This window comes from Saimiri boliviensis, chromosome 1 (assembly GCF_048565385.1).
Source record: "Saimiri boliviensis isolate mSaiBol1 chromosome 1, mSaiBol1.pri, whole genome shotgun sequence".
Lineage (NCBI taxonomy): Eukaryota > Metazoa > Chordata > Mammalia > Primates > Cebidae > Saimiri > Saimiri boliviensis.
The window spans coordinates 301766899-301791746 of record NC_133449.1 but is presented as its reverse complement, the minus strand read 5'-3'; the positions used below and the strand labels follow the sequence as shown (position 1 = coordinate 301791746).

Here is a 24848-nt window from a genome sequence, read left to right as displayed (position 1 = left end):
GCTGCGCACTGGGCCGGGGCTGCCGGCGCCAAGCCAGGCGGCCCAGGACTCCCGGGGCGAGAGAGGGGCAGTGGCGGGCCGGGGTCTCCCTGAGAGGCTCGGAGGGGCGGCCTGAGCAGGGCATCTCCCTGCTGAGCCTTCATTGTTTCTTTTGTGGCTCCGCTGTAAGCATCCCAATTATCTCACATTTCGCACCCCCTTTTCCTCAAAGTCTGTTTTTGTCCTTCATTCATTTTCATCATCTCCTGTTTTCAAATTGGCTCTTAAGCCATGCGTAATGCGTGTTAATGTTAAGTCAACGTTTCCATCTGCTCAGTGGCAACGTTTTATCACGTGCTGTTCCGACTTCCGTTTTCCTCGCATATTGGGAAGCTTTTTCTTTATCTTTCTTTCCTGGGCTGGTTCCCTGTTCACTCTTTCCATGTATGAGTGAGCGGTTCATTCTCGCTTGTCTAAATCGTCCATCTTTAGGGGTGGGTGATGCTGAGCGTGCTCCAGTGTGCGCCCTGTTCCTGCGAAGGGTGGGAGCGCCCATCGTACCCACGGCCCCTGCGCGTCTGTCCTGCCGGCTCTCCGCAGACACGACTGGAACCCACGCTGTCTTCCCCCTTTGCCTCCTCACAAGCCCAGGCTCCGCCGGAGCAGGTCCCGGCTGCATCTCCCACGCCCGGGTGTAGCCCCACGGTGTAGGCAACCCTTCCTTCCGCTGCGGCTGAGTGTCACGGCTACCGTTCAAGTTGTCCCTGGGTGGATTCTGAAAGGAGGAGGGGAAAACGGCCGATCTACTCCATGGCGGGTCACTGGCCTCCTGTCGCATTTTATTTTATGTTGCCTTTTTCAGTTTTGAAACTAACCAATGCTTTTCGGAAATAAGAGAAAGTATAAAACAAAAAACGTTTTTTCAGTTTCTTTCTGTTCGTTTTGGAGCCACTTGTGAGGGCAAAGAGTTTGGAAAATTTAAGTGTCTCTGCTTCTTCACTGTATTTTGCTAACAAAAATAAATTTAAAAAAAAAACATTTTAAAATGCGTCAATAAACAGTGTGTTTCAACCTCAAACAGGACTATGTTATCAGGTAAACTACATTATTTTCGACAAATCTTAAGTTCCCACTGCAGTGGAGAAACTTTAGGTCGATAAAGAGCAGATGAGGTCAGGCACAGTGGCCTGTAATCCCAGCTCTTTGGAAGGCCAACGCAGGCGGATCACCTGAGGTCAGGAGTTCGAGACCAGCCTGGCCAACAAGAAACCCCGTCTCTACTAAAAGTACAAAAATTAGCTGGTGTGCTGGCGCATGTCCGTAATTCCAGTACTAGGGAAGCTGAGGCAGGAGAATCGTTTGAACCCGGGAGGCAGAGGTGGCAGTGGGCCGAGACGGCGCCACTACACTCCAGCCTGCGCGTCAGAATGAGACTCCGTCTCAGAAAAAGAAAAGAAAAGAAAACAGCAGTTGAAACGCTTCCTTGGCAGCTGCGAGAGGGGGCGAGGGCGAGGCCGCCGCGCTGTCCGCGTCCCGGATTCACTGGCGCGGGCTCGGGGCCGCGGGTTCGGGTCCTGCCGCGCGTCCCATGCGTCGGGCGCGGGCACGAAGCCGCCCCTGCCTCAGACCGGCGCGGACCTCTGGCCGCTGGAGGGCGCGAGGGTCCCGAGGCCCGGACGCGGGCGTCTCCTCCGCCTCTGCTCGGTGCTGTGTCTCCAACGCCAGAGTCCCGGCGACGGCCGCGCGGGCTGCGCAAACGCCCCCTACCCCCGCCTCGCTGCCGCCCCCAAGCCCCCGTCTCAGGATGTGGAGGTCGGGGATGCGCTTCGCGAGCCCAACTGGGCGCCGCAGAGAGAAGGACCTCGGAGCTCTCGGGGCAGGCGGCCCCGCCCAGGCTCTTCCCACCCCCGCGGGCGTCCGAGGGGCAACGGGGCGGGGCGGGAGGAGGGGCGGGGCGGGAAGGGCCGGGCGGAAGGGGCGGGACGGGAGGAGGGGGCGGGGCGGGAGGAGGGCGGGGGCGGGGCGCGAGGAGGGAAGGGGCGGGGCGGGAGGAGGGGGCGGGGTGTGAGGCGGGGAGGGGCGGGGCGCGAGGCGGGGCGGGGCGGGAGGAGGGGGCGGGGTGCGAGGGGGAAGGGGCGGGGCGGGAGGAGGTGAGGGGTGGGAAGGGCCGGGAGGAAGGGGCGGGACGGGAGGAGGGGGCGGGGCGGGAGGAGGGCGGGGGCGGGGCGCGAGGAGGGAAGGGGCGGGGCGGGAGGAGGGGGCGGGGTGTGAGGCGGGGAGGGGCGGGGCGCGAGGCGGGGCGGGGCGGGAGGAGGGGGCGGGGTGCGAGGGGGAAGGGGCGGGGCGGGAGGAGGTGAGGGGTGGGAAGGGCCGGGAGGAAGGGGCGGGACGGGAGGAGGGCGGGGGCGGGGCGGGAGGAGGGCGGGGGCGGGGCGCGAGGAGGGGGCGGGGTGTGAGGCGGGGAGGGGCGGGGCGCGAGGCGGGGCGGGGCGGGAGGAGGGGGCGGGGTGCGAGGGGGAAGGGGCGGGGCGGGAGGAGGTGAGGGGTGGGAAGGGCCGGGAGGAAGGGGCGCGTCGGGAGGAGGGGGCGGGGTGCGAGGAGGGGGAGGGGCGCGAGGAGGGCAGGGGCGGGGCGGGAGGAGGGGCGGGGCGGGGGTTAGGGGGCGGGGCGGGGCGGGGCGGGGCCTGGGAGGAGGCGGGTGTTAAGGGGAAGAAGGGCGGAGGCCGGGCGGGGCGGCCCGCAGGTTTCCGGGTCTCCGCCCCGCGCAGTTCGCGGGCAACTCGGTGAGGGGAACCTCGGCGCCCGGAGCTGCTGCGCAGGTAACCCTGCTGCGCCCCGCGGGCAGCTTTGGGGGCGGTCGTCCTGGTCGTGGACTCCGCGACGGGGTGCGGGGATCGGGGAGTCCGCGCTGCGGCCGCGCAGACCGGCCGGGAGGTTCGTTCCTGCCAGCGCCGGGACTCGGGCGGGGGCGGGGGGCGGAGCGCGAGGTTTCCGCAGGGAGGATTTGAGCGTCTGAGGCCTGGGGTCGCGCCTGGGAACGCCGGAGACCCGCTGCTCCGCGGGACGCTCACCTGCTGCCCGCGCTGTGGGAGGAGAGCGCGGAGCCGGGACCCCTGGAGCCCTGGCCCGACTGCTGAGCGCCCCTTGGGTCCTAAGCGCCGTACCTTCTAGGGAAGCCCCTAAAGTTGGTGACGCCCCTAGAAAGCAGTTCCTTCGTGGCTGCGTCCAGGACGAATAACCAAAAACCGCCCCCGCCCCCCGAACCCCAGTTGCCTTATTCCGTGTGCACCTGTTTCAGGCCCCACGCTCCAGTGTGCGAGGGGTCTTGGTCAGACTGCAGACCCCACCCCCGCCAACCCCCTGCTCACGGGCAGCCCCTCATATGCATCCCAGCACCTTAGCCTCTTAGGTAGGTGGGACAATTTGTGCGAGGGATGGGGGCGTCGCGGGGGGTGGGGTGGGGGCGTCAACTCTGGAAGACAGTGCAGCTTTGGCCAGGACCAGGGTCGCCTCCCGACCACTTCCGGCCTCTTGGGGATTCCCTTTTCCTTGCAGCTGGGTGGGAGTGGACAGATGACCTGCTCTGGGCCTGAGCTGCAGATCCTAAGCCATGTTCCTATGGAAATGAGGTTCCCGTGGTGCTTAGGAGCTTCTGGGCCACATGAACTCGTGTGCAAAGGCCTGGAAAATTAACACTTTGAAAAAAATCAGACACGTTTGGGCATCTGGAATGAGTTTCAGTTGCCGAGGGGCCCCTGGCGAAGGGAAGGCTGGACCGTGGCTTGTGTAGGGAAAGACCGCTGTCTGGGCCTCCCCACCCCGCGGCCCCCTGTGGCTTGTGTAGGAGAGGTGACCCAGCCCCAAACAGGCGTCTTGCAGGGCGTGTAAGGAAATCAAAGTACTGTGACAGTTTCCAGCGTGTGATGCGCGGGAAAGCTGGGCGCCCACATTGGTGTTACTGCGGAAGGGTCAGTCGGGGCAACCCCGGCATTACAGGACGGCCATGCGTCCGCACTGGCTGTTGGGTGGGGCTGTGAGGGGCTGAGGTTGGCTGGCGATTGGAAACGCAAGTGCCTGTTGGAGGCTTGGCACACCGGAGGCCTGGAGTGGGGACAGTCTCTCCAGGGCCTTCCTGTGACTCAGGGGCAGCAAGCGGCCTGGTCTGCCAGGCACAGCCGGGAACAGCTGGGCATTCCCAGGCGGCCCTCGTGGCCTCAGTCTTTCTCCTTGCATTTGATTTCTTCTGAGCTCTGTATCCCGAGTTTTTGTTGTTTGTTTTTGCTTTACCTGCGTTCATTTTCTTTTCTAATTCTGCAGCTTTTTGAGCACCGGTGCTTTCTGCAGGAGGGGATGGGGTTGAGCGGTTTTGTGTGGATTGCGGGTGAGGCATTACGCCCACGGAGCACGCAGGTCAGGAGAGATCTGTTGGGGGCCGCGGTTGGAGCACAGGGGTGTGAGGCCCTTGACCCTGGGGACTGCCAGTGTCTGTGTGGGTTGCGTGAGGGTGTGTTTGCGGGGTGGTGTATCTTACGGGGTGTGCTGCAGTGTGAGGTGAGTGAGGTCAGAGGGGGTTGGGGGGACACTTTTGAATCTTGGGACCTTCTTTCAACTCAGAGCTAACAATTTTATCATCAAAAGATAATCTGATAATCTCTCTTGAGATTATCATCAAAAGATAATCTCCTTTTATCATGAAAAGAAATCTACCTTGTGTATTTATGAGTGACGTCATGTGGAGGACATAGTGCCTCTCTGCTGGAACCGCGTGTCAGGGGTCTTTTCCCCATTTACTACATGACGGTAATGGAGATGTGCATTGTTGTTTTTCATGTTTACAGAGACGAATTTGGGTATTTACTAAAAATGATTAAGCCGACTTTCCTCTATTGGTGGAAATTTAGGGTGTTTTATTTTACATTCAATGGAATTTCTAAGGAATATTAGTGTATCTTGTAAAGAAAAGATAGAGATAATTTTAGGACAAGTGATAAAATGTGCCTTTAAGAGGTTTAATATTTTATTTCCTAGAGGTTCACAAGAAGAGGGAATGGGATAGCTCAGTTTGGATGCACCATGATTGCCCAACTTTAGGTTTTGGTTCCTTTAGCCTATTTTGGAGAGATTCCTGATACCAAATAGACAGTCCAGAAGCCAACAGGATGATGGATTGTCTTTGTGTTCCTCTACGCAAGTGTTAGAAGCAAAGACTGTGCATTTCATCCTTAAATAAATGTGATAAAAGGAGAGACACACACACACCTCCCCGTGGAAAACAGGTCCAGCTTAGAAAATAATAAACTACAAGAGAGCCAGGAACTTCCAGCATAACTGAGTGAGGAACTTGGCAAATTCTCTTCCCAAAAAGCAATTACAAAACTGGACAGAATTTTCAAAAACAGTCACTTCAGGATCCTGGAAATGGACCAAGGCTTGGAAAAACAGAAGTGTCGAAACCCTTGGTAAGAACGGGGGAGCCTGTGGCATTTCAGCCAAGGCTGCTTCTGTCTCCCCAGGTTTGTAGCATGGCAGCACTAGAGGGGAGAGCAAGCCGCCAGGAGAGCTGACTTGATTTGGGGGGAAGTGTGGAAAAGTCCATGGCCGGCTGTTGTCAAAAACAGAAGCAGTGTCAGTAGCAGACAGCCAGGGAATGCCAGTGTCAAGGCTGTTTGAGGTCATGCTGCTGTTTGTGGCCAGCAGCAGACCAGTAGATTAGGCGGAAATTCAAAGCAGCGGCAGCAACCCTCTTCTCCAGTGGTTCTGGGAAGCTGGGGAGAAGCACAAGGCTTTATGCAAGCCCAGGGTAAAGCAGGCAGGGCTCTAATGACTTCTCATTCCTAGATGGATGTGCAGCCTTACACAAGCAGAAAGTGAAGGACAGGACAGGTTTGTAAACTGGAAACTTTCTGTTGGGTCCCCACATAACAGACATCCATCAGCAAAGGAATAAATCCTCGCTGGCTAAAGATGTTTATTATTGACTGACTCACATCCCCAAAAATTCATATATTGGACTCTTAATCCCTATGTGACTGTGTTTGGTGATAGGGCTTTTTATTTTTTATATTTTTGAGATGGAGTCTTGCTCTGTCACCAGGCTGGAGTACAGTGTGTGATCTCGGCTCACAGCAACCTCCACGTCCCGGGTTCCAGTGATTCTCCTGCCTCAGCCTCCTGAGTGGCTGGGACTACAGGCGTGCGCCACCACACCTAGCTAATTTTTCTATCTTCAGTAGAGACTGGGTTTCACCATGTTACCCAGGATGGTCTCCATCTCTTAACCTTGTGATCTGCCTACCTCAGCCTCCAAAAGTGCTGGGATTATAGGTGTGAGGCACCGTGCCCAGCCAGGGATAGGGCTTTTAAAGAAGTAATTGTGGATAACACCCCTCATGGGCACCGAGGAAGGAGAACTGTTCAGACCCCAGGCACAACTAGTGCCTGAAGAATATCTTAGTTTATAGTGTTATTGTTCAGCTGTTTCCCTTATATAATCTTTCATATATAATCATATATTAGTTTGTAGAATTAGTGCTTGAAATGTAACTGCTTACGTATATTTAGCATACTTAGTTCCATATAATCTTTCTATATAATCATATAGGTATTGTAGTCGGAGCTGTATTGACACATTTAGTGCTGATTTATAGAATCCTTCCATATAACCATACGGTAGTTTGTAGTAGGAGGAATGCCTAGAGCAGTCACAGCACAGAAGCAGTACATGGGAAAACAGCAAGACCAGGAAAAGAAGCAAAGACCCAGGCGGTGGCGTCCCTGCCTGAAAGGGCGTACGCTGTAAGGCAGGCTTGGAGCAGGAGCCTCTCCTCCTGATAAAGGAGTTGTAGCAACTTGCATCCAGTTCCTGTGGAAAGTCGACCTCAGGCCTGAGATTCTGGAAGTAACCGCGGTAGAAGAACCCCTCTGGTGTGACCAGTCACGGCAGCTGGACACCCTATCAGTCTTTTCTTGCTTCTGTGCTAGCTCAAATCATCCTCCCATAAATATCATAAGAGAAGAGCACACGTCTGCCAGCTCCCACTGCATTGGCTTACAGTCTCCTTCTATTAGAAATCCTCTGAAGTCTCCAGCCCCCAGATAAGAAGCGTTGCACATGACACCTGTTGCACACAGCCCACCTCCTTGCCTCAGTGACCTAATGGGAGTGGACCCCTTTCTGTACACGACCCTCTACTACTGCACACGGCACATCCCCCTGTGCGCAGCCCACCTCTCTGCCCAGGTGACATAATGGGGTGGCCCCCTTGCTTGTGACTCATGTGATTATATATGCCCTATTACTAAGCCTATAGATGATGACCTCACTCCTGACTCTGCCCTCTGCTTGTACCTAATATACAGATGCTCTTGGGCATTTGGGGGCCACCGCTGATCTTAGCTTACAGGTGGTGTGGCCCCTTGAGTCCAGATGCTCTTCACCAGTTCTTCAGTGTCCTGTCTCTTCTCAGATTCTGCACCTCAACACAGCATAAGAGTTACCCCACAACCCTGTGGGGCCCTACAGCCCTACAGGTAATTAAGGCTGCATAAGGTCATAAGGTTGGCCCAGATCCAATAGGACTGTCATCCTCATAAGAGGAAGGGACACCAGGGACCACACAGAGAGAAGACTGTGTGAGGATATTGCAAGAGGTGGTCATATGCAAGCCAAGGGGAGGGGCCTCAGGAGACCCCAACTCTGCTGGCACCTTCATATTGGACTTCTGGCCTCCAGAACTGTAAGAAAATATGCTTCTGTTCTTTGAAACACCAAATCTGTGCTATCTTGTTATGGTGGCCCTAGATAACTAACATCGTGTTTGAGCACAATCTCTGGCTAACCTCTGGTATGGGCAGATTCAGAAGGAAAAGACTGGTTTGAAGAAGGCTCCCCCTCGACTGTAAGTGGAACAGAGGTGGGGGCTGGGTCTGAGCTGTTCCTGTCTGTGTACACAACACCCTCACAGAACCCAGCACACAGGAGCTGTCCTATGAATACCAGACGGACAAACGGGAGACAAGGAGTGGCTGGAGGCGCTGCCCATATCAGGACCTTGGAGAGCTCCAGATCTCAAGCTGGGAACTTCCTCTGCCCAGGACTCCGGTGGCCTAAAGGTCTTTCTGGATCAGCTTTGCCCTCTTCTTTGAGCCTAAAACTCGATGCCTCTATCTCAGGAAGTACACAGCAGCCTTTGGGGTCCCCATGGACCATCTCAGTGCCTCGGACTCCTGTGGAGCTTGATCTTTATGGCACCCTACATGGTATTTCCCCCATGTAGGAGCCCTGAAAGTGTTTCAGAACGGATGGATAGATCCAGTGTCTGTGCATGTGAGGGCATAGTGGGAAACTACAGTGTGACACGGTTTGAAATAGGTAGAAAATGGACAATTTTGTGAATAACATTTTAAAAATAAAATGATCCCAATACCATTGAATAAGAATCTATAAAACATAACTAAGTTATGTAAACTTCTAGCCAGATGGTGCAGGCAGGAGGGGAAAGTGCGGGAACCATCATGCCACTTGAACAAGGAAGGTGGTGCATGCCAGGTGGGAGAGCCTGGCCTTCTCCCAGAACCCCCCACAGCTCCGCCCCCCTTGGTCCTGCGTTCTCACCTGCCACCCTCTCCTCATGTCTTCTTGCCCAGCTTGGTCCACCTGTCTCTGGACGTGCTTCCCATCTCTGTCTCCCTGGTAACTCTTTCCTGTCCCTGTGTGAGAGTCCCTTGGAGAGGAGGCAGCTCCAGCTTCTGCAAGTGGTCCCTGAAATACCCTCGTCCCTACCTGCTCCAGCTCCCTTGTCGGTATATAACAGTATCTTTGTAGTAAAGAACGGGGGACCTGAGTATGCTCAGCCCCTTGCTGTTTGATGTCCTGTGCAGCCTCAGGACCCTGCCACAGTCTCCAACAGCAAGAAGGCCTTCGCCAGATTTGGTACCTCCATGCTGGGCTTCTCAGCCTCCAGAACTAATCGTACTAATCGTCAATTTATTTATGAAGCATGGCTTGGATTGAACAAGACAAGCTGGGTCAAGCATTTGAAGATGCTCTTGAGGTACCGAGGCAACATACCACTTTAGCTCCTCAGTACTCCCCTGATGACAAAAATTTCCTCTTTCACAACTGTTGTCTTCATGTCAGATGAAATTCCAGCTGTTATGAGTGTTGCCTACAGAGGAACATACTTACATTTGGAGAACTGTAATAGCAGGGCTGTGGACTTCTGTTTTGAAGCAAATGTTCATCAGCCACTGCAGAGCATAACTGAAAACCAGCTGGTACAACCTGCTGTTCTCCAGCAAGAGGATGAAAAGGCAGGAAGAAGCTCTCACTACTTGAATACCTTCACAAATCCCTGTGTAATTCTGAGATAGCATCCTGTATTCAGTGGGAAGATAAAACCAGACACCTTTCAGTTTGTAGCAAAAAAACAAGGAAACTTCCGAACTCTGGGGGAAGAGAAGAGGCACCCGGAATACGATGACTTTCCAGAAATGGCCAGGGCACTGAGGTGTTGTGGGAGAACTGGGACATCGCCAAAACCCAGTGCTGTGTCAGTGAGGCATCCTCCAGAAGCTCTCTCCGTCTAATTTCTTGGGGAAAGAGCTCTTCTGCTTACAATATGACCAGCCCGATCAAGAATATATTGGTTTAAATAACTGTGATGCAGATTATAAGTATGCAAATGCCAATTAACAGAAGTTGGAGATAAACCCTAAAAGCCAACTCTGCTGCGAGGTGGAGGTCGGGGCGGGTCTGGGTGGAAGCCCACCTGCTCACCTCGCTCACGCTCACCTGCAGAGTCCAGGCTTCGTTCTCTGCCGTGCCGCCGTGAGCAGTGTTTTTACGAGTTTTCATTCTCGTCAAAGGGGTGGAGATTAAATGATGTCCTCACCCCACACGGTGCCCTACCCTTCCCCTTTGACCCCAGAGGGCTGCCGGGAGCAAGGAGATCTGGTGTCAGCCACAGCACTGAGTCAGCAGACACGGCGTCCCTGCCGGCTTTCTGAGTGCTGGCTGCAAACCGCTGAGCTCAGTCATCCAGTCGGCGCCTCTGTCCTGGGTACGGGCATCACCACCCTTCACTTCTGCTGCCGTGGAAACCGGTGTCCTCGGGACAGAAATAAGAGGAGGAGGAAGAGGCGGGGGCTGGCTGGGAGGCTCCGTGGAGAGGAGGCCTAGGACAGCAGGGCTCAGGGATCCTCAGCAGAACCTGCTGGCCGGGGGGGAATCAGCCTGTACCACAGGTGGCGGGGCGCCACGCGGAGAGGTGGTGGGTGGAGGATGCACTGCTCAATGTCTTAAAGCCCCAGTTCACTGGGGTGCAGTGGAGAGCTGTGGAGAGGAGATTCATGAGCCGTTGCTGTCCCCGATTCAGAGCCGACACCGCCCTTCTGTGTCTGTCCCCTGCACTGAGCGCTCGGTGTGACCTGGAGTGGACACCCCATGTGTGTGACGATGCTGGGCAGGTCACCCTGGTGTGCTGCAGGGTGAGTTGGCTGGCAGAGCCTCCTGCAGGTTTCTGGGCAAGGGGACGGGGCTGAGCTAGTTAGGGCCAGGACCATTCGTCACTGTCCCCAGACACCGCAGTCTGTGGGGACGCAGAGGAGAGAAAGGGGCAGGAGAGAGGGTCGGAGGATGTTGGTGTGGACACAAGCAGGTGTGTGGCCTCAGCAGGTTGGGTCTGGCTCAGGGGAGTGGTAACAGCTGGAAGGAATAGCAGCCCCTTTGAAACTGCCGTCTACAGACCTCCCTGGCTGGCCTGGAATGAGGCCGGGCAGGCAGGAAAGGTGAGAGTCCAGGAAGGGCTTTTCCTTTCTGTCCAGTGGGGACAGGCACTGAGGGGACTCGTTCATAAGGAAGCAGCTGCAGTCCAGTGACCAGCTTTAAGGAGAGTGCGCACAGGCAGGTGCTGGCCTGTCTTGCTTCACTCTGAAGGGTGAAAGTTCTGTTAGAGTGACTTGTGGTAGATTCAAACAGCATTGAAATGCCAATGAATTAAGGTAATGGCACGACACAGTCATTCATTTCTTGCTCACACAATCGTGGCAGGTGTGTGGCCTGCAGGTGGCTCTCTCCTGTGGGCCAGCTCTCTTCCTACCCGTGGCTCTGCCTTCCCCAGAGCCACGGCACCTGTGTCCAGGTGAAAACGGAAAGAGGGCATGGAGGAGGCACACCTGGGGCTCCCTCAGGAGAGACCTGGGTCCCACAGCCCCACGACAGCAGGGGAGGCCACAGTGCTGGCTGGACGCACGGTGCTGCCCGGCTGCCTTGCTGTGAAGTTCCCAAATCTGAAAGCCGTTCATCAGAAGTGCAGAATAATGTTCTGTACTCAAATGTGGCTCTAGTTAATAATCTTTGCTTGTCTGTTGTTTAACTATCAGGAGATTAGAAAGATTTCTTGGTCAGAAATAGAAATCTCGGCTGGTATTTGCAGGACACAGTAGCATTCCTGTCCCTCTGCGTCACTGTGTCTGGGGGAGTGGAGACTGCTGGCCCCAGGACTTTTTTGCCATTGTTGTTAAAAATGCTTGACATTCCCCAGAACCTCACAGGGGTTCACCCCTGTCATAGGTTTTCGAAAGGCTGATTCCAGGATGGATCTGGGCACTTTTGTTCAGGGGCAAAGAGGCGGAACCTGCCAAGCCTCCTGGGGCCCTTGGAGGCAGGAGACCCCTCCCCTGGGAGGCTCCAAGTGCCCCCACCCCCACCATTATGCAGCCTGAAGTGGACACAGAATCCCTGGTGTACTCTGCCAGGCCCCCTCCCTCTGGGCTGCTCAGAACAGCCCCTCCAACCTACGGGAGGAAGGAGGAGGACATCTGTGTGTCTGGGCTGCTGGCAGTCTTGCTTGTGTAGGACGCATCAGCTCGGGGAACTCCAGATGTGACTCCCACGGCAGCTCAGGTGGCCTGGGTGCCTGTTTCCTCTGGTGCTGCTGGCTGCCCTTGGGTTCTGTGAGTGGACCCGCCTCACACGTGCTGAGAGTTGTTGTCCTGTCCCTCTGCAGCTAGGGCTGCCTTGGGGTGCCTCCGTTCACCCCTGGAGGAGGCCAGTGCTTGGGGTTTTATGTGAAGTCAGCAGCCTTGGGTGCTGCCCACTAGGGGGTGTGTGGGCGCAGGATAGACACCATCTCTAGGTTGCCCTCTGCTGACCATCCGGCTCAGGCCGCCCTCCCCTGGCCTCCCCCAGCTGCCCTCCTCCCACCTCCCTCTCCCCTCCCCTGGCCTCCCTCCCTCCCCACCCCGCCCCGGCCTCCCCCAGCCTCCCTCCCCCACTACCCTCGCCTGGCCTCCCTCCCCTGCCTCCCTGCCCAGCCCATCCTCCCCCAGATGCCCTCCCCCCACCTCCCTCCCCAGGCCTCTTCCTCCCGACACCTTCCCCCAACGCCCTCCCCAGCCTTCCCTCCCCTGGAGGCCTTCCCCAGCCCGCCCTTCCCTGGCTGCCTCCTTGACCCTCCTCTGCTGATCACCATTTCTTCTTAAAGGGCAAAAGGTGGCAAAGCTGGGATGCCAGTCCCAGCAGGCTCTTGTTAGGGATCAGGGTTCCCAACTCAAATGCCAGTGTGGGGGCTCTGTCCCACGTCTACCTGCTCAGCACCTCTCTTCCCCTCCATGACTAGCATTAATTAGGCACTGAATATATATTCTAAAGCAGTTCTAAAGCTTAGGGGGTAAATTTTCCTAGCATATCTAGAATAGGCTGCAGGAGATTGTAGTTAGGTGTTGAATACATGCCATTTTTTAAAAGATGACAGTGTAGGAGCTGCCTAATGTATAAAAGGGTTGCTCAATCCGAATAATGAAGATGAGATGGTTTGTGGCAGAGAGGAGCCTGCGGATTAGGAGTGAAACGGGTGAGGGTGAACCTGGATGGACCCGCCTGGGGTTAGCAAAGAAAGAAGGAAGCGCAGCAGCACCCTGGGGTCCTGCCACCCTGACAAGCGCACAGCAGGCCCTGCTCCTCTGTGTAGCCTCAGGCATGCCCACAGGGGCGGGCAGGAAGCCAGGCCGGGCAGGGTTGGGGGGCTAGGGTTAGGGTGTGTTCTTCACCCCATCCCTAGAGCCTTTCCTTCTGAGAATAGGTGTGGCCTCACAGTGCACAAGGCCTTTCCTTTCAAGGCTGCTGTGTCTTGTGAGTCTTCAGCCCTCTGAAACAGAGGCCTGAGGAGGAGAACCAGTCGGTGGCTGGCAGACCAGCCCCTGCCCAGCCCGTCCGACATTGAGGCTGTGATGGTGATTCCAGATCAGAGAGCCCAGCCCGCAATGCTCTGTGTGTCCTTCCCATGAGGGGCCTGGTGCAGGGCACCTTGCCACTGCCATCTGTGCTCAGTAATCCCAAGGAATCCTGTGGGTCTTTGTATACTTCCAGAGTGGAAACCTTCAAAAAGTTCGAGGGGACCATTCTGGAAGGAAGCAGTGGCAGAGGAAGGAGGGTTATCGTAGGTAGCATGGGACGCAGTTACCGAACGATGCTGGGTTACATAAAACATATTTTCAAATTAAGTTAACCTGTTTATGTTTACCTCGGTTTACCTTTTTACGATGAGGCGGATAGAAACTTGCAGATGAGGTTCTTCGAGTTCTCCGCTTGACCTGCGCTCTTGGGGGCACAGGCAGCTCTGGCAGTCAGTCCAGATCGTGTGCTCGGAGCTAGGCTGATTCCAGTGGCGACCTGGACGATTTGTACGCACAGGGCAGGTTTACCGATGCTTATACAAAGGGGAAGGCATCTGCGGGGGCGGCCCAGGAAGAACCCTACGGGATGTGAGCTGGGGGTACCATCCTGGCCCTGACACCAACGACCCCCCACAGCCAGGACCTGCAGCAGGAAATGAGTGAACACTGGGCTCCCCACCCCATCCTCTAATAGGATGTGGGGGACACTGGGCTTCCACCCTGTCCTCTAATAGGTTATGAGGGAACTGGGCTTCCTCTCCATTCTCAGGATATGGGGGGCACTCAGCTTTCACCCCATCTTCTAATAGGACATGGGGGGCTCTGGGCTTCCACCCTGTCCTGCAGCGAGCATGAGGGGGCATTAACGGGGCTCAGTGGACCTTCCTTCCCTCCTCACTATATGCTGCCCCTCCGGCATCCCAGTGGCTCTATTCCTTGAGGGTTTTTTTTTTTCACCTGATAAATAATTCACATTTGTTCATACAACGAAATTACACCGTGGCTGTGTCGTGGGATGGCATTCCTGGGTCCTGTGGATTTCCGCTGGCCGCCTCATGCTCCATCGAGCTCCTTTCTGTGGTGACAGCTCCCAGGGCAACGTGCAAGGTAACTCCAGTCTGTTGCTGCCATCCAGCCGCTTGTCCCCTTTCCTCATCCGTCTTTCCTCCCCATCATTTGCCTCATTTTGCTTTTCATCCATCTTTCACTTCCCACCACATTTGCCCATCTGGGAACCTCCACAGAAGCATCCAAAGCCACTAACAACCATTTTGTTCTTGTGGAAGAACACACAGGACGCTTTCCTCTCTGTTCCCTTCGCGAGTTCTCAGCTCTCGGGTCCCAAGGAGGGCTCCTGTGTCCTGTGCATCTGACTCCCGTCTCGGGCGTGTTGCGGTGAAGCTGCTGTCACTGTGCGTGAACTAGCTGTGGGCTCCCGGGATTCTCCATCACGTCCAGTCTTTCCCTGTCACATGGTCCCTCTGATATGTGTGCCAGGGCGGGGGCACCAGGTCTGCTGACGTCCCGCAGACCCTCAGTGTTGCTATCGCTTCTCTGAAGCCCGGCACGTTCTTCCCCTGGAGACCTACGCATCCACCCGTTTTCCTCCAGGACTGGCACCTCCTGCCTCCAGCCTCCCTTTCTGGGTCCCACTCCTCAGACACCTTCCCGTCTCCTGTTTTATCTCTTGGCTAAGCCCAGCCTCTTGGAGAAAGCTGGTCATGCTGAGTGGGGACAAGAACAAATGTGACGAGTGCCCAGACCTGCATCTACGGCCATACCAGGGCAGCCGGTACCCTTCATTCCAGGTTTCACGGGCCACTGCTGATCACGGCTGTGCACCTGGGACACAGTGCTGTGGCTCTCCTCACCAGGCCTCCTTTTACCTTGTTAACCCCCAGCAGGGCCCTGGGACCACGGCTGGCTCCTCCAGAAGATGGGCCACCTGGCTTCCCCACTGAGCACTGCTGCACACTGTGTGTGTTGGCCACAGTTTGCTGCAAAGCAGCTGTGTTTGCACGGACACTGACTGCACTGTTGGCACTTGGGCACAGCAGCATCCTGCCCTCCGGAGCTTACGCCCTAGAGGGGAAGCCAGATGCTGCCCAGACAACCCCAGTAGTCACATACAAACTTACACTGTGGCAAGTGCTGCCCAGCCACAGCCTGGTGCAGCAGGTCAGAGCCTGGTCAGAGAGCCCAGGGGAGGCTTCTGGGGAGAAGGCTCTGACTGAGTTCTGCTGGCAGCTGGAGCTGGATGGGGCGAATGGGAACAGCCAGTGCCCAGAGTGGGGCTGGTCTCCCAGTTCCCTGACCTGCAGAACAGGGAGTGTGGCCTTCACTGAGATCCACCCCGTGCGTCTCTCCTTTGCACTCCGCTGAAGGCGGAGAGGTGGCTTGGACTGAAGGACAGCGAGGAAACTAGTGTGGAAGTGGGAGGCAGCTTACGGGGCCTCTCTCTGGTTTTTGAGTCTTCAGTGTTGACGCCCAGTCTACTCAGCGTCTGCCCAGCTGAGTGTAGGGTTGTCCAGCACTGCAGTGTCTGACCCTCCCCGTCTGTCACTGGCTGGCTTGCGGTGGAGCCACAGAGAGGCTGCCCCGAAATAACTCACATTCCAGGGCAGGGCGGAACGTTTGCCTCCGGGGAGGGTCTGCCTCCAGCTTTGTGCTGGCTGCAACCCTGTGCGTAATGAAATGAATACCGCCAGACTGTGCCGAGTCTCCCACTGAGCTCCCTGGAGAGTGCTGGGTCCGCAAGGTAAGAATAGCTCGATTTTTGCTGGCACTGTCTGGTTTTGGCTGTTTTTACCTGAGAAAAAACTTTCATTCATGTGCTCCATGATTACAGGGCTAGTGATCAAGGGGTTAGTTCCTGCTTGTATCTCAGAAGAGGTAGCAAATTCACTTTAGAAACTTCTGTTTTAATGCTTTCTTACTGGTCTTGCAGTTTTCCTGTGTGTTTAAATCTGAAATGCCAGCCGTTTGAGGAAAAACACGTTAGGTGTGGGGACAGAACCTGGGCGGACGCGGCTCTTTTCCTGTTTCACTTTGGTGAAGTTCTGAGCTGTGGGCACAAGCAGGTCCGTGATAAGGCACCACCCTTGTTTACCAGGGTCCTTGCATATGGCATGGAGTTCCCCTCTCCCTCCCCTGAGTTGCTGGAGGGGATTTGCTGAATACAAAGTGTCACCTTTAAGGGTTATACAAATTATTTAGAAATGCACAGTGTTTCGCAGTAGCCATGTGCAATTAATACTGCATGAATTCATGAGTATTTCCGGAACCAGGAGACTTTCTAAGATCATACATTCATTGATTCGACAAGTCTTCATTGGGTGTCCATTGTGTGCTGGGCACCATTCTAGGGGCTACTATTCTAGTGGGACAGAGGTGCTAAACACAAAACCATAAACCGGATGTCAGCGTAAGTGACTCACAGGGTGTCACAAGGAAGGAAGGAGAGCCGCGTGGCAGGGTGGTCAGGGAAGCCACGAGCAGACCACACGCAGGGAGGGGTCGGGCCAGGCAGGGATTGGGGAGTGTGTGCCTGGCAGAGGGAACCGTGGGTGAAGTTCTGTGTCTGAGGTGTGCCTGGCACGTGGGGAAGCCTGTGGTTGGAGGAGAGGCATTGGGGCCTGGCCCTGTCTCTCACACTCACACACCCGTCCTCTCCAGCCACCATCCCGGGGTTATGGATGCAGTGACATCAGCACACGGCAGAGTCCCCATCCCTGGGCCCTGGCTCTGTTGTCTCCAGAGAAAAACAGGCTGGTCCTGAAACACCCCTTTTTTTTCCACTGCTGATGCTGGCGGGCACACCCGCGGTGTCCGTGAGGGTGGCGCTGGCGGGCACACCTGCCGTGTCCGTGAGGGTGGCCAGGCCGGACACACCTGCCGTGTCCGTGAGGGTGGCCAGGAGGGCAGGTGCCACGTGTGCAATGTGAGGCCTCGCCACACAGCCACTTCCAAGGCTGCGCTGACTCCACGCGGTGATGTGGGCAAGATCAGGGAGCATGGAGGTAGGCCTCTGAGCTGGAGCATCCTGTGGGCGGCCACAGTGTCCTGGGACAGACCAGTGCCGCAGGAGCCAGTCTGCCAAATACTGATGCAAACTCAGAAATATGTTTTTGCTCTTTTCCATGAAATTAAAAATTTTAAAGGATGTACTCTACACATATTCAGGAAAAGTATAGCTAACAACTCCTCAGTATAGGACAAAGAGACTTCCCACTCATAGCTCAAGAAGGAGGTGTTTGATACCCCACTTCCTTCTCCAGATGCTGCACCAATTCTTCCTTTTGTAGAAAGTCAGTCTCTTCCTGTCTCTGTCTGTCTCCCCTCGCCCCACTCCCCTCCCCTCCTCTCTCCCGCCTCCTGTGATCCCCTCCCTCTCTCCCACACTCTCTCCCCGCCTCCCTTCTCTCTCCCTCCCATCCCTCCTCCCTCCCCTTCCCTTTCTGATGGGCTCTGCCCGCCTCTTATTGAGCAGCTGTCCCCCCTCCACCTCCCCAGGCCGCAGTGATCTCTCTGTTGCCAAATCTGATCAGTTCTCAGTTCCCATCCTGATGGATCCATAGCATTTGGCTGAGAGTTGCCATTCTCCCTCTTTTAAAACAGTTTCTTCCTTGGACCCTGGGACATCAAACCTCTCTTCCTACCTCACAGCTGCTCCTCGAAACAGCCTTTGTTGGTCCGTCCACATGGTGGATTTTTGCAACCAGAATTTATCTAGAAATCAGTCATAATAACAAATTATTTTTTATAACCAGTTACAATTCAGGATTGGGTGGTTAGAGCACCACTAGTATTTTGTATTGTGGTAGAGGATATGCAGTCATTTCAATTTTCGCCGTTTGTTGAGTGTACCATTTAGTGGCATTTAAAATACATTGACAATATCGTGTAACTGTTGCCACTGTCTACACCCAGCACTTCCCTATCCCAGACATCAACTCTGTACCCAGGTGACGGCTCCCTGCTTCTCTCTTCCCGGATGTGGTCCTTTTGTGTCTGCCTGATTTCTTTTAGCACAAGGCTTTCAAGGTGTATTCACGCTGTAGCACATGTGGGCATTTCAGTGTGTAGAGAGCAACACGTGGTTCATTCATTCTTCTCTCGCTGGGCACTTGGTCGGCTTGTGTCCTGTGGCAGTAGTGATCATGCTGCGAACGCTGCTGTGCAAGTGTCTGTTCAAGTCCCTACCTTCAGTTCTTTCCAATCTGCTCCTAAGGCTGGAGCTGCTAGGTCCTGTGGCACGTCTGTGCTTAACTCTTTCAGGCGCCGCCAAACGTTTCTGCAGTCTGCACCGTTTTATATTCCCATCAGCTGTGGCTACCAGCCTCTCCACATGCTAGCCAACACTCACTTTCCTTGAAAACAGTACATTAGTAGAGCCATTCAGTGGACGGGAAGCAGCATGATTATGGTTTTGATTTCTATTTCTGCAATAACTAATGTCAGGCATCATTTCATGTGCTTACATATATATCTTCTTTGCAGAAATGTCTATTCAACCTATGTGCCCGTTTTTAAATTGGGTTGTTTGTTTTGTTGTTGAGTTTTGGGAGTTCTTCATATATTCTGGAAATCAGGCTGTTACTGGATACATGATCAGCAGATATTTTCTCTACCTGGCAGGTTGCCTTTTTGCTTTCTTGAGAGTGTGTTTCAGTGTAAAAAAAGGTCTTAATTTTGATGAAACCCAGTATCTAATTCTTCATTCCCAGTGCTTTTGCTTCAATGTCCATGAAATTGTCACCAAACCCTATGCCATGAAGATTTACTTCAGTGTTTTCTTCAAGAGTTTTATAATTTTAGCTCTTAACTTTAGGTCTCTGATACATTTTGAGTTAATTTTTCACACGGTGTAAGATCAGGTTTAACTTCGTTCTTCTGTGTAGGATACCCAGTTTTAGCAGGGACGCTGGTTGAGGAGACTGTGCTGTGCACAGTGAATGTTCTTGGTGCCCTTGTCAAAATCATTTCACCGTCTGTGTTAAGGGTTCATTTCCAGGCTGCCCTGCACTGCCCTTCCTGTCCCTTCCTTTCCTTTCCTGGCTCTCTTTTCTATTCTGTTTGTCTGTAAGTCTGTCCTGATGCTAGTACTGTTCTAATTGCTGTAGCTATGCAGTAAATTTCAAATTCAGGAAGTCTGTATGAGTCATCTAATTTTGTTATTCTTTTTCCAAGATTGTTTTTGCTATTTGGGGCTCCTTATAATTCTACGTGAATTTGGGGACCTGTGTTTTCATTTCTGCAAAAAAAAAAAAGCCATTGCAATTTTGACAGAGATTGCATTGAATTTATAGATCATTTTGGTATTTATGTCTTAGCAATATTGTCTTTCTGTCTGTGAACATGAGATGTCTTTCCATAATTTGTTTCTTGAATTTCTTCCTCAATATTTTGTAGTTTTTAGCATATAAATCTTTTGCTTCCTTGGTTAAACTTATTTCTAGGTATTGAATTCTTTTGAATGCTATCGTAAATTGAATCACTTTCATAATTTCCTTTTCATACTGTTCATTGCTGTTGTGTAGAAATACAAATACCAGTTTTCACGTTAATCTAGTACCCTGCAACTTGGTTGAATTTTTATATTAGCTCTAGCAGCTTTTTGTGGATTCCTTAGAATTTTCTCTGCATAGGAACATGTTGCCTGCGAATAGAGAGTTTACCTCATCCTTTCCCGTTTGAATGCCTTTCGTTTGTTTATTTTTTGTGGGTGGTCTCTTGCTGCGCTGGAACTTGCAGCACAGTGTGAGCAGAGGTGGTAGTAGTGGGCACCCTTGTCTGCCCCCTGATCTGGGGGGAAACGTTCGGTCTTTCGCCACGGACTAGGATGTTAGCTGTGGGTTTTTCATGCATACTTTGTATCGCTTGAGGAATTTTCTCCCATTCTTGTTTTCCAAGAGCTTTTTTTCCGAAAGGGCGTTGGATTTACGGATGCCTTTTCTGCAGCGACTGAGATGATCGTGTGGGTTTCTCCCTTCGTTCTGCGACTGCCGTGCATGACACTGGCCGATTCCTTTACACGGAACCACCCTGTGTTCCTGGGATCAATCCCACGGGTCATGGTGAACAGTCCTCGGAACCTACTGTCGGGTTCTGTTTCCTTACAGTGTTTCGAGGTGTTTTGCGTCTGTATTCATAAGTGATGTTGGTGTGTAGTTTTCTTTTCCCAGGATGTCTTCGTCTGGCTTCGGGATCCGAGAAGTGCCTTTCGATGAGTTAGGAAGCGTTCCCTCCGTTCCGATTTTTAAAAGGAGTTTGTGAAGGACAGCTGTCTACTTTTGTGACTGGCCCAGTCATGGTTCCTCCTCCCCTCTGTTGCACTTAGTTCCCCGTCTAGACACACCTGTGTGGTAGATGGTTCTAGAACCACATCTCCAGCCCAACCACTACTCCAAGCACCAGACTCATACAGCAGTCAGCCCGCTCAGTATGTTCAGTGGCATCTCAGTCGGAAATCGACGTTTCCCCCCAGACATGTTTCTCCAGTCCCTACCACCTCAGTACGTGACAGCACCTTCCACCTGCTGGTCAGGCCCCAAATCCTTGAATTGCTGTGTTGGTGCTGACTCCCGTAGATGGGGATTCCAAGGAGGTAGAGACGGGGATTTACGCAGTGAGGGACATGTGTGAAGCCGCTGGGTAGACTGTAGCATCCGTGGGCGAATCAGAAAGCCAGGACAGCGGAAAAATAACAGCAACTTAGAGAAACACCCAGCCACGCCGCAGGACTGTGTTAGGGAACCCCCACCCCCACCCCCTGCTGCTCAGCACTAGCAATGCCAGGGACAGGACCCAAAAGAAGCAAGCACCTCCACCAGCCACGTGCTGTGTCCCGCCCGATTCCTGTGTTCCGTCCACATCTCACGTGGTGCCTCTCTTGGCAAAACTGGGCATATCTGCACACCAGCTGCACGGGGTCCCGTGAGGTAAGTTGCAGCCTCCGGCATCTGCACGCTGGAGGGCAAACCAGGAGTGGTGGCAGGGTGTGGCCAGTAACTCAGTGTCTGCCTCTATGCTCTTTGGATTCTTTCTCTCCACCGCCAGCCTTTCAGCAGTCCTGCCCCCTCTGCCTTTATAGGCCCTGGTTTGACCATTTCCTACGACCTCTACCTCTCCGCTTCACCCAACCTCATCCCTTTCCCCAAGACCAGGCAGCCACTTCCTCATCATCTCTTGCCTCAGCCTGCTGAGCTGTCTGAAATGTGAGTCAGAGCAGGTCGCTTCCTTTCCGACCCCGTCCCCTCTGAGTGTCCCCACATTCGCTGTGCTCGTAAGCTTACCAGATTGGCCCCCAACACAGCGCCTTTGCACAGGTGGCTCCTTTGCCTGGAAGTCCCGGTAGGGAGGTGGAGGTTGCAGAGAGGTGAGGTCACGCCATTGCGCTCTGGACTAGAGTAACAAGAGCAAAACTCTGCCTCAAAAAAAAAAAAAAAAAAAGTCCCAAGTAGCTTCCTCTCCATGACTGCTCAGCCTTCTCCATCAGACAGGCCTTCCTTGACCGGATTTGTGTTTTCTGTCCACTGGTTTATTTCTCTCCACTGGAATGTCAGGTCTCCAGAGATGGGGGCTGTGCTGTGACTGGCCAGTGATAGCTTCTCAATAAGTGCTTTTTGAATAAACCAAGCTATCTTAGTCATCCATGTTTCGGAAAAACTTCTTAGAAAACATCCCTAATTCCATGGATCCATAGCAAAGAAGAAACCGGGTCTGTAGAGACGGGCTGAGAAAGCCCACGAAGGACTCCTGGGCCAGGAAAGCCCCACGCACTGCCACTTTCTTTCTGCACAGCGGAGTGTTACAGGGACGAGCTCCAACCATGGGCCCCAAAGTCTCCAGTGAGAGTGAGATTCCGAGCTGCACCCTGTCTGTCCTGGAGGTGCTGAGCAGGATGAAGTCATTCATTCTGGAGGCATGCCAGCATTCTTGGGTCCTGCTCTGGCAGGAGCTGTGGGACCACACAAGCTTATGAGGTGGCTCCCATCCTGGACAGCACCGTGGGCAGTACTGTCATGGGGAGAGGGGGTGGGAGGAGGATGAGGCAGGAGTTCTGGGGCCTCAGGTAGGGGCCGGCCACAGAGGGACACCCAGATGCCCAGCACAGAGGGTAGGGATAGGTCAGCTCTGTGCTTGGGCTCAGGAATGGGGCTGCAGGTTCTAGGAACCAGAGCAGGTGAGCAGGGCAGGGAACAGCGGGAACACAGGTGTAGACGAAGACTCAAGGGGGACACAGACAGAGGTCCCAGGGAGGCCTAGACAGGTGGAAACTCAAGGGTGGCCTAGACAGACATTTCAGGGAGGAATAGATGGGTATTCCAGGGAGGAGTAGACGGGGATGCCAGGGAGGAGTAGACTGGGATGCCAAGGAGGCCTAGACTGGGATGCCAGGAGGTTGTAGACGGGGACTGTTGTAGACGGGGATTCTAGGGAGGCTGCATGTTCCATAGGAGGAAGCCTCCCCTGTCTCCCTGACCTTCGTCCGCTCTGTATCCTGTGACAAAACGGAGAATGATCTGTAAATGAGCACATCTGTACCGCAGTTTTTGGGATGGTGCAGGGAGGCCGTGAGAGACAAGACGTGGAGGGGAGGTTTCTAGATGGAGGTGGGGTGCAGGAGAGGCCCTTCCGGATGGGGCAGACTCTATGAGACCTTTCCTAGCTGAATTTCCAGCAGGAAGCTGATGCCCAGAGCAAGAGCCCTACACGTGGCCTTCCTGGACTAACGCGCAGAGGAACTTTGGGGAGGCACTTTGTAGACCGAGGCGTTAAAACTGCATATTCGGAAAAAGCCTGTTCCAGAGGCCAGACACCCCAAGGCACCTGCGTCGGGGGAGAGATGCGGCCCTTCATTCTCCCAACAAGCCGCGGAGGCCGAGTTCCCACAGCGGCCCTGGGACGGGAGGAGGGTCTGCGCAGTCCACACCCGCGGAAATCCGGAGCCGTCCGCGTAGACCGGGGAAGTCGGGCCCGTTCGTGGACACTGGAAGAACTCGCGGGTCAGATCCTCTCTCCTGGAGGGTTCCGACTCTGCGTCTGCGTTGTGGGAAACCAGGGCCCGCGGTGTAAACCCGCGGAGGCCGGGGCGGCGCAGCGGCCACAGGATGGCAGGTCCCCGAGCCCCGAGAGAACAAAGGCCGCCGCGGCGCTCGGGGAGGGGCCGCCCAGGTGGGGACGCCCCGCCCAGGCCCGACCCGCGGAGCCTCCGGGGAGACCCCGGCCCCGCCCCCTCTCGCCGGCGCCGCGGGTCAGGCGGGCCCCGAACACCCGCGCAGGGCGGCGGCAGCGGACCCCGCGGAGTTCGCGGAAAGCGTTCGGGAGGCGCGGCGGCAGCCATGGGTCTCAGCGCCGCAGACGGCGGAGGCGGCCCGGGCGCCGGGGTGAGTCGGGGCGCGGGGGGGCTGGGGACGTGGGGGTGCGGGGGGGCGCAAGGGGGAGTGGGGGTGCGGGGGGCGCAGGGGCGCGGGGGGGCGCAGGGGGGCTGGGGGCGCAGGGGTACGGGGTTGGGCGGGCCGGGCCGGACGCCTGGGGGTCCGGGCGCGGGTCCGGGGACCTGCCCGCGGCTGCCGCCGGAGCGGAGGGAACTTCCAGGCCCCTTGCCCCAACCTCGTGGCTGCCTTGGAGAAGAATCGCTCTCGGGACAGATTCGCGCTCTCGGCGCCTGAGCGCGGGGAGTTCCGTGAAATCTTCGCCAAAACTGAGCTGCAGAGTTAACCTCTGGGACAAAACGGTGAACTGTGGCGCCGGAAACAAAGAATTTTCTCTTAAAAATACGGCGGCTGACTTTCGTGTCGCCATGCCCGTTGACTTAAGAAACATTTCCTGGTAAAACAAGACAATTACTTCAGGTTTGGGACGGCGGTAAAGCTGTTCTCAGGTGTTCAGTGTACTGGGTTTGCCTTTCCCCGTTTCGCGTGAAGCCAGAGCGTGGTTGAGGGGGGTAATTACCGTCTACTCCTGTTACCCAGCAGCACTTTTGCTTAAAAAGTTTAGTTGGTAAGTCTAGGTGTCTAAGATTGAAAACGCATAATTAAAAATTAAGTTAAATGCCGTCTAAACCGTGCGTAATTGATACTTCTAGCTGAGCCTTAGGCAGCCGGTGGGCCCTGATTCAAAATGCCTGGGAAGGTAGGTTTCTCAGCTTCCTGTCAAGAGATTTACTGTAAATCTTCATGGAAAATGGACAAAGGTGAGTTTAAACTTTCAGTTTCCCCCAGCTGGCCTCGAATTCACAAAATTCCAGGTTCTCTGGGTTAGGAGGAACTTGAGAGAGCTTTAGGAGGCTGACATTTCTGAGATTCTGTGAGATCCAGCAGTTACGTTCTTGTTGGGATCATAGCCCACTGGACAGCAGTGCTTGGTGACCCCCACCGAGCAATGGGTGCATGCTTCTAAATAAAAGCCACCGGGTTGTTATTTCACTGTGCGCCCAGCATCTGGTGTGCAAATGCAGGTATAGCCTGGGCTGGGAGCACACAGGGCTGTGACCGTGCAGCCTGCTGGTAGGCCAGGGTGCCAGGTCCCCTGTGTTAGTGGGAGGCCTCTCCTCTTTTATCCTGGTAGAGGGGGCCCTGCAGGCCTTTCTGGTGAGTGGGTCGGTCTAGTCTGACATCGCCTTTGTGGGATCTGTGACACTGGCTAGCTCTCAAGCCGGCTGGTGGTCTCACAGAAATTCTTCATTGTTT

At 54.8% G+C, this 24848-nt stretch overlaps 1 protein-coding gene across 1 annotated transcript in view; it reads left to right on the top strand.

Moving 5' to 3' along the window:
- The first annotated feature begins 15919 nt into the window (after window positions 1-15919).
- Window positions 15920-24848, top strand: part of PLEKHG4B (pleckstrin homology and RhoGEF domain containing G4B) — a 90924-nt gene continuing 81995 nt past the window's right edge. The window contains 1 exon segment of the mRNA XM_074387738.1: window positions 15920-23543. Coding sequence (XP_074243839.1) covers window positions 23268-23543 — 276 coding nt within the window. The 5' untranslated portion in view covers window positions 15920-23267.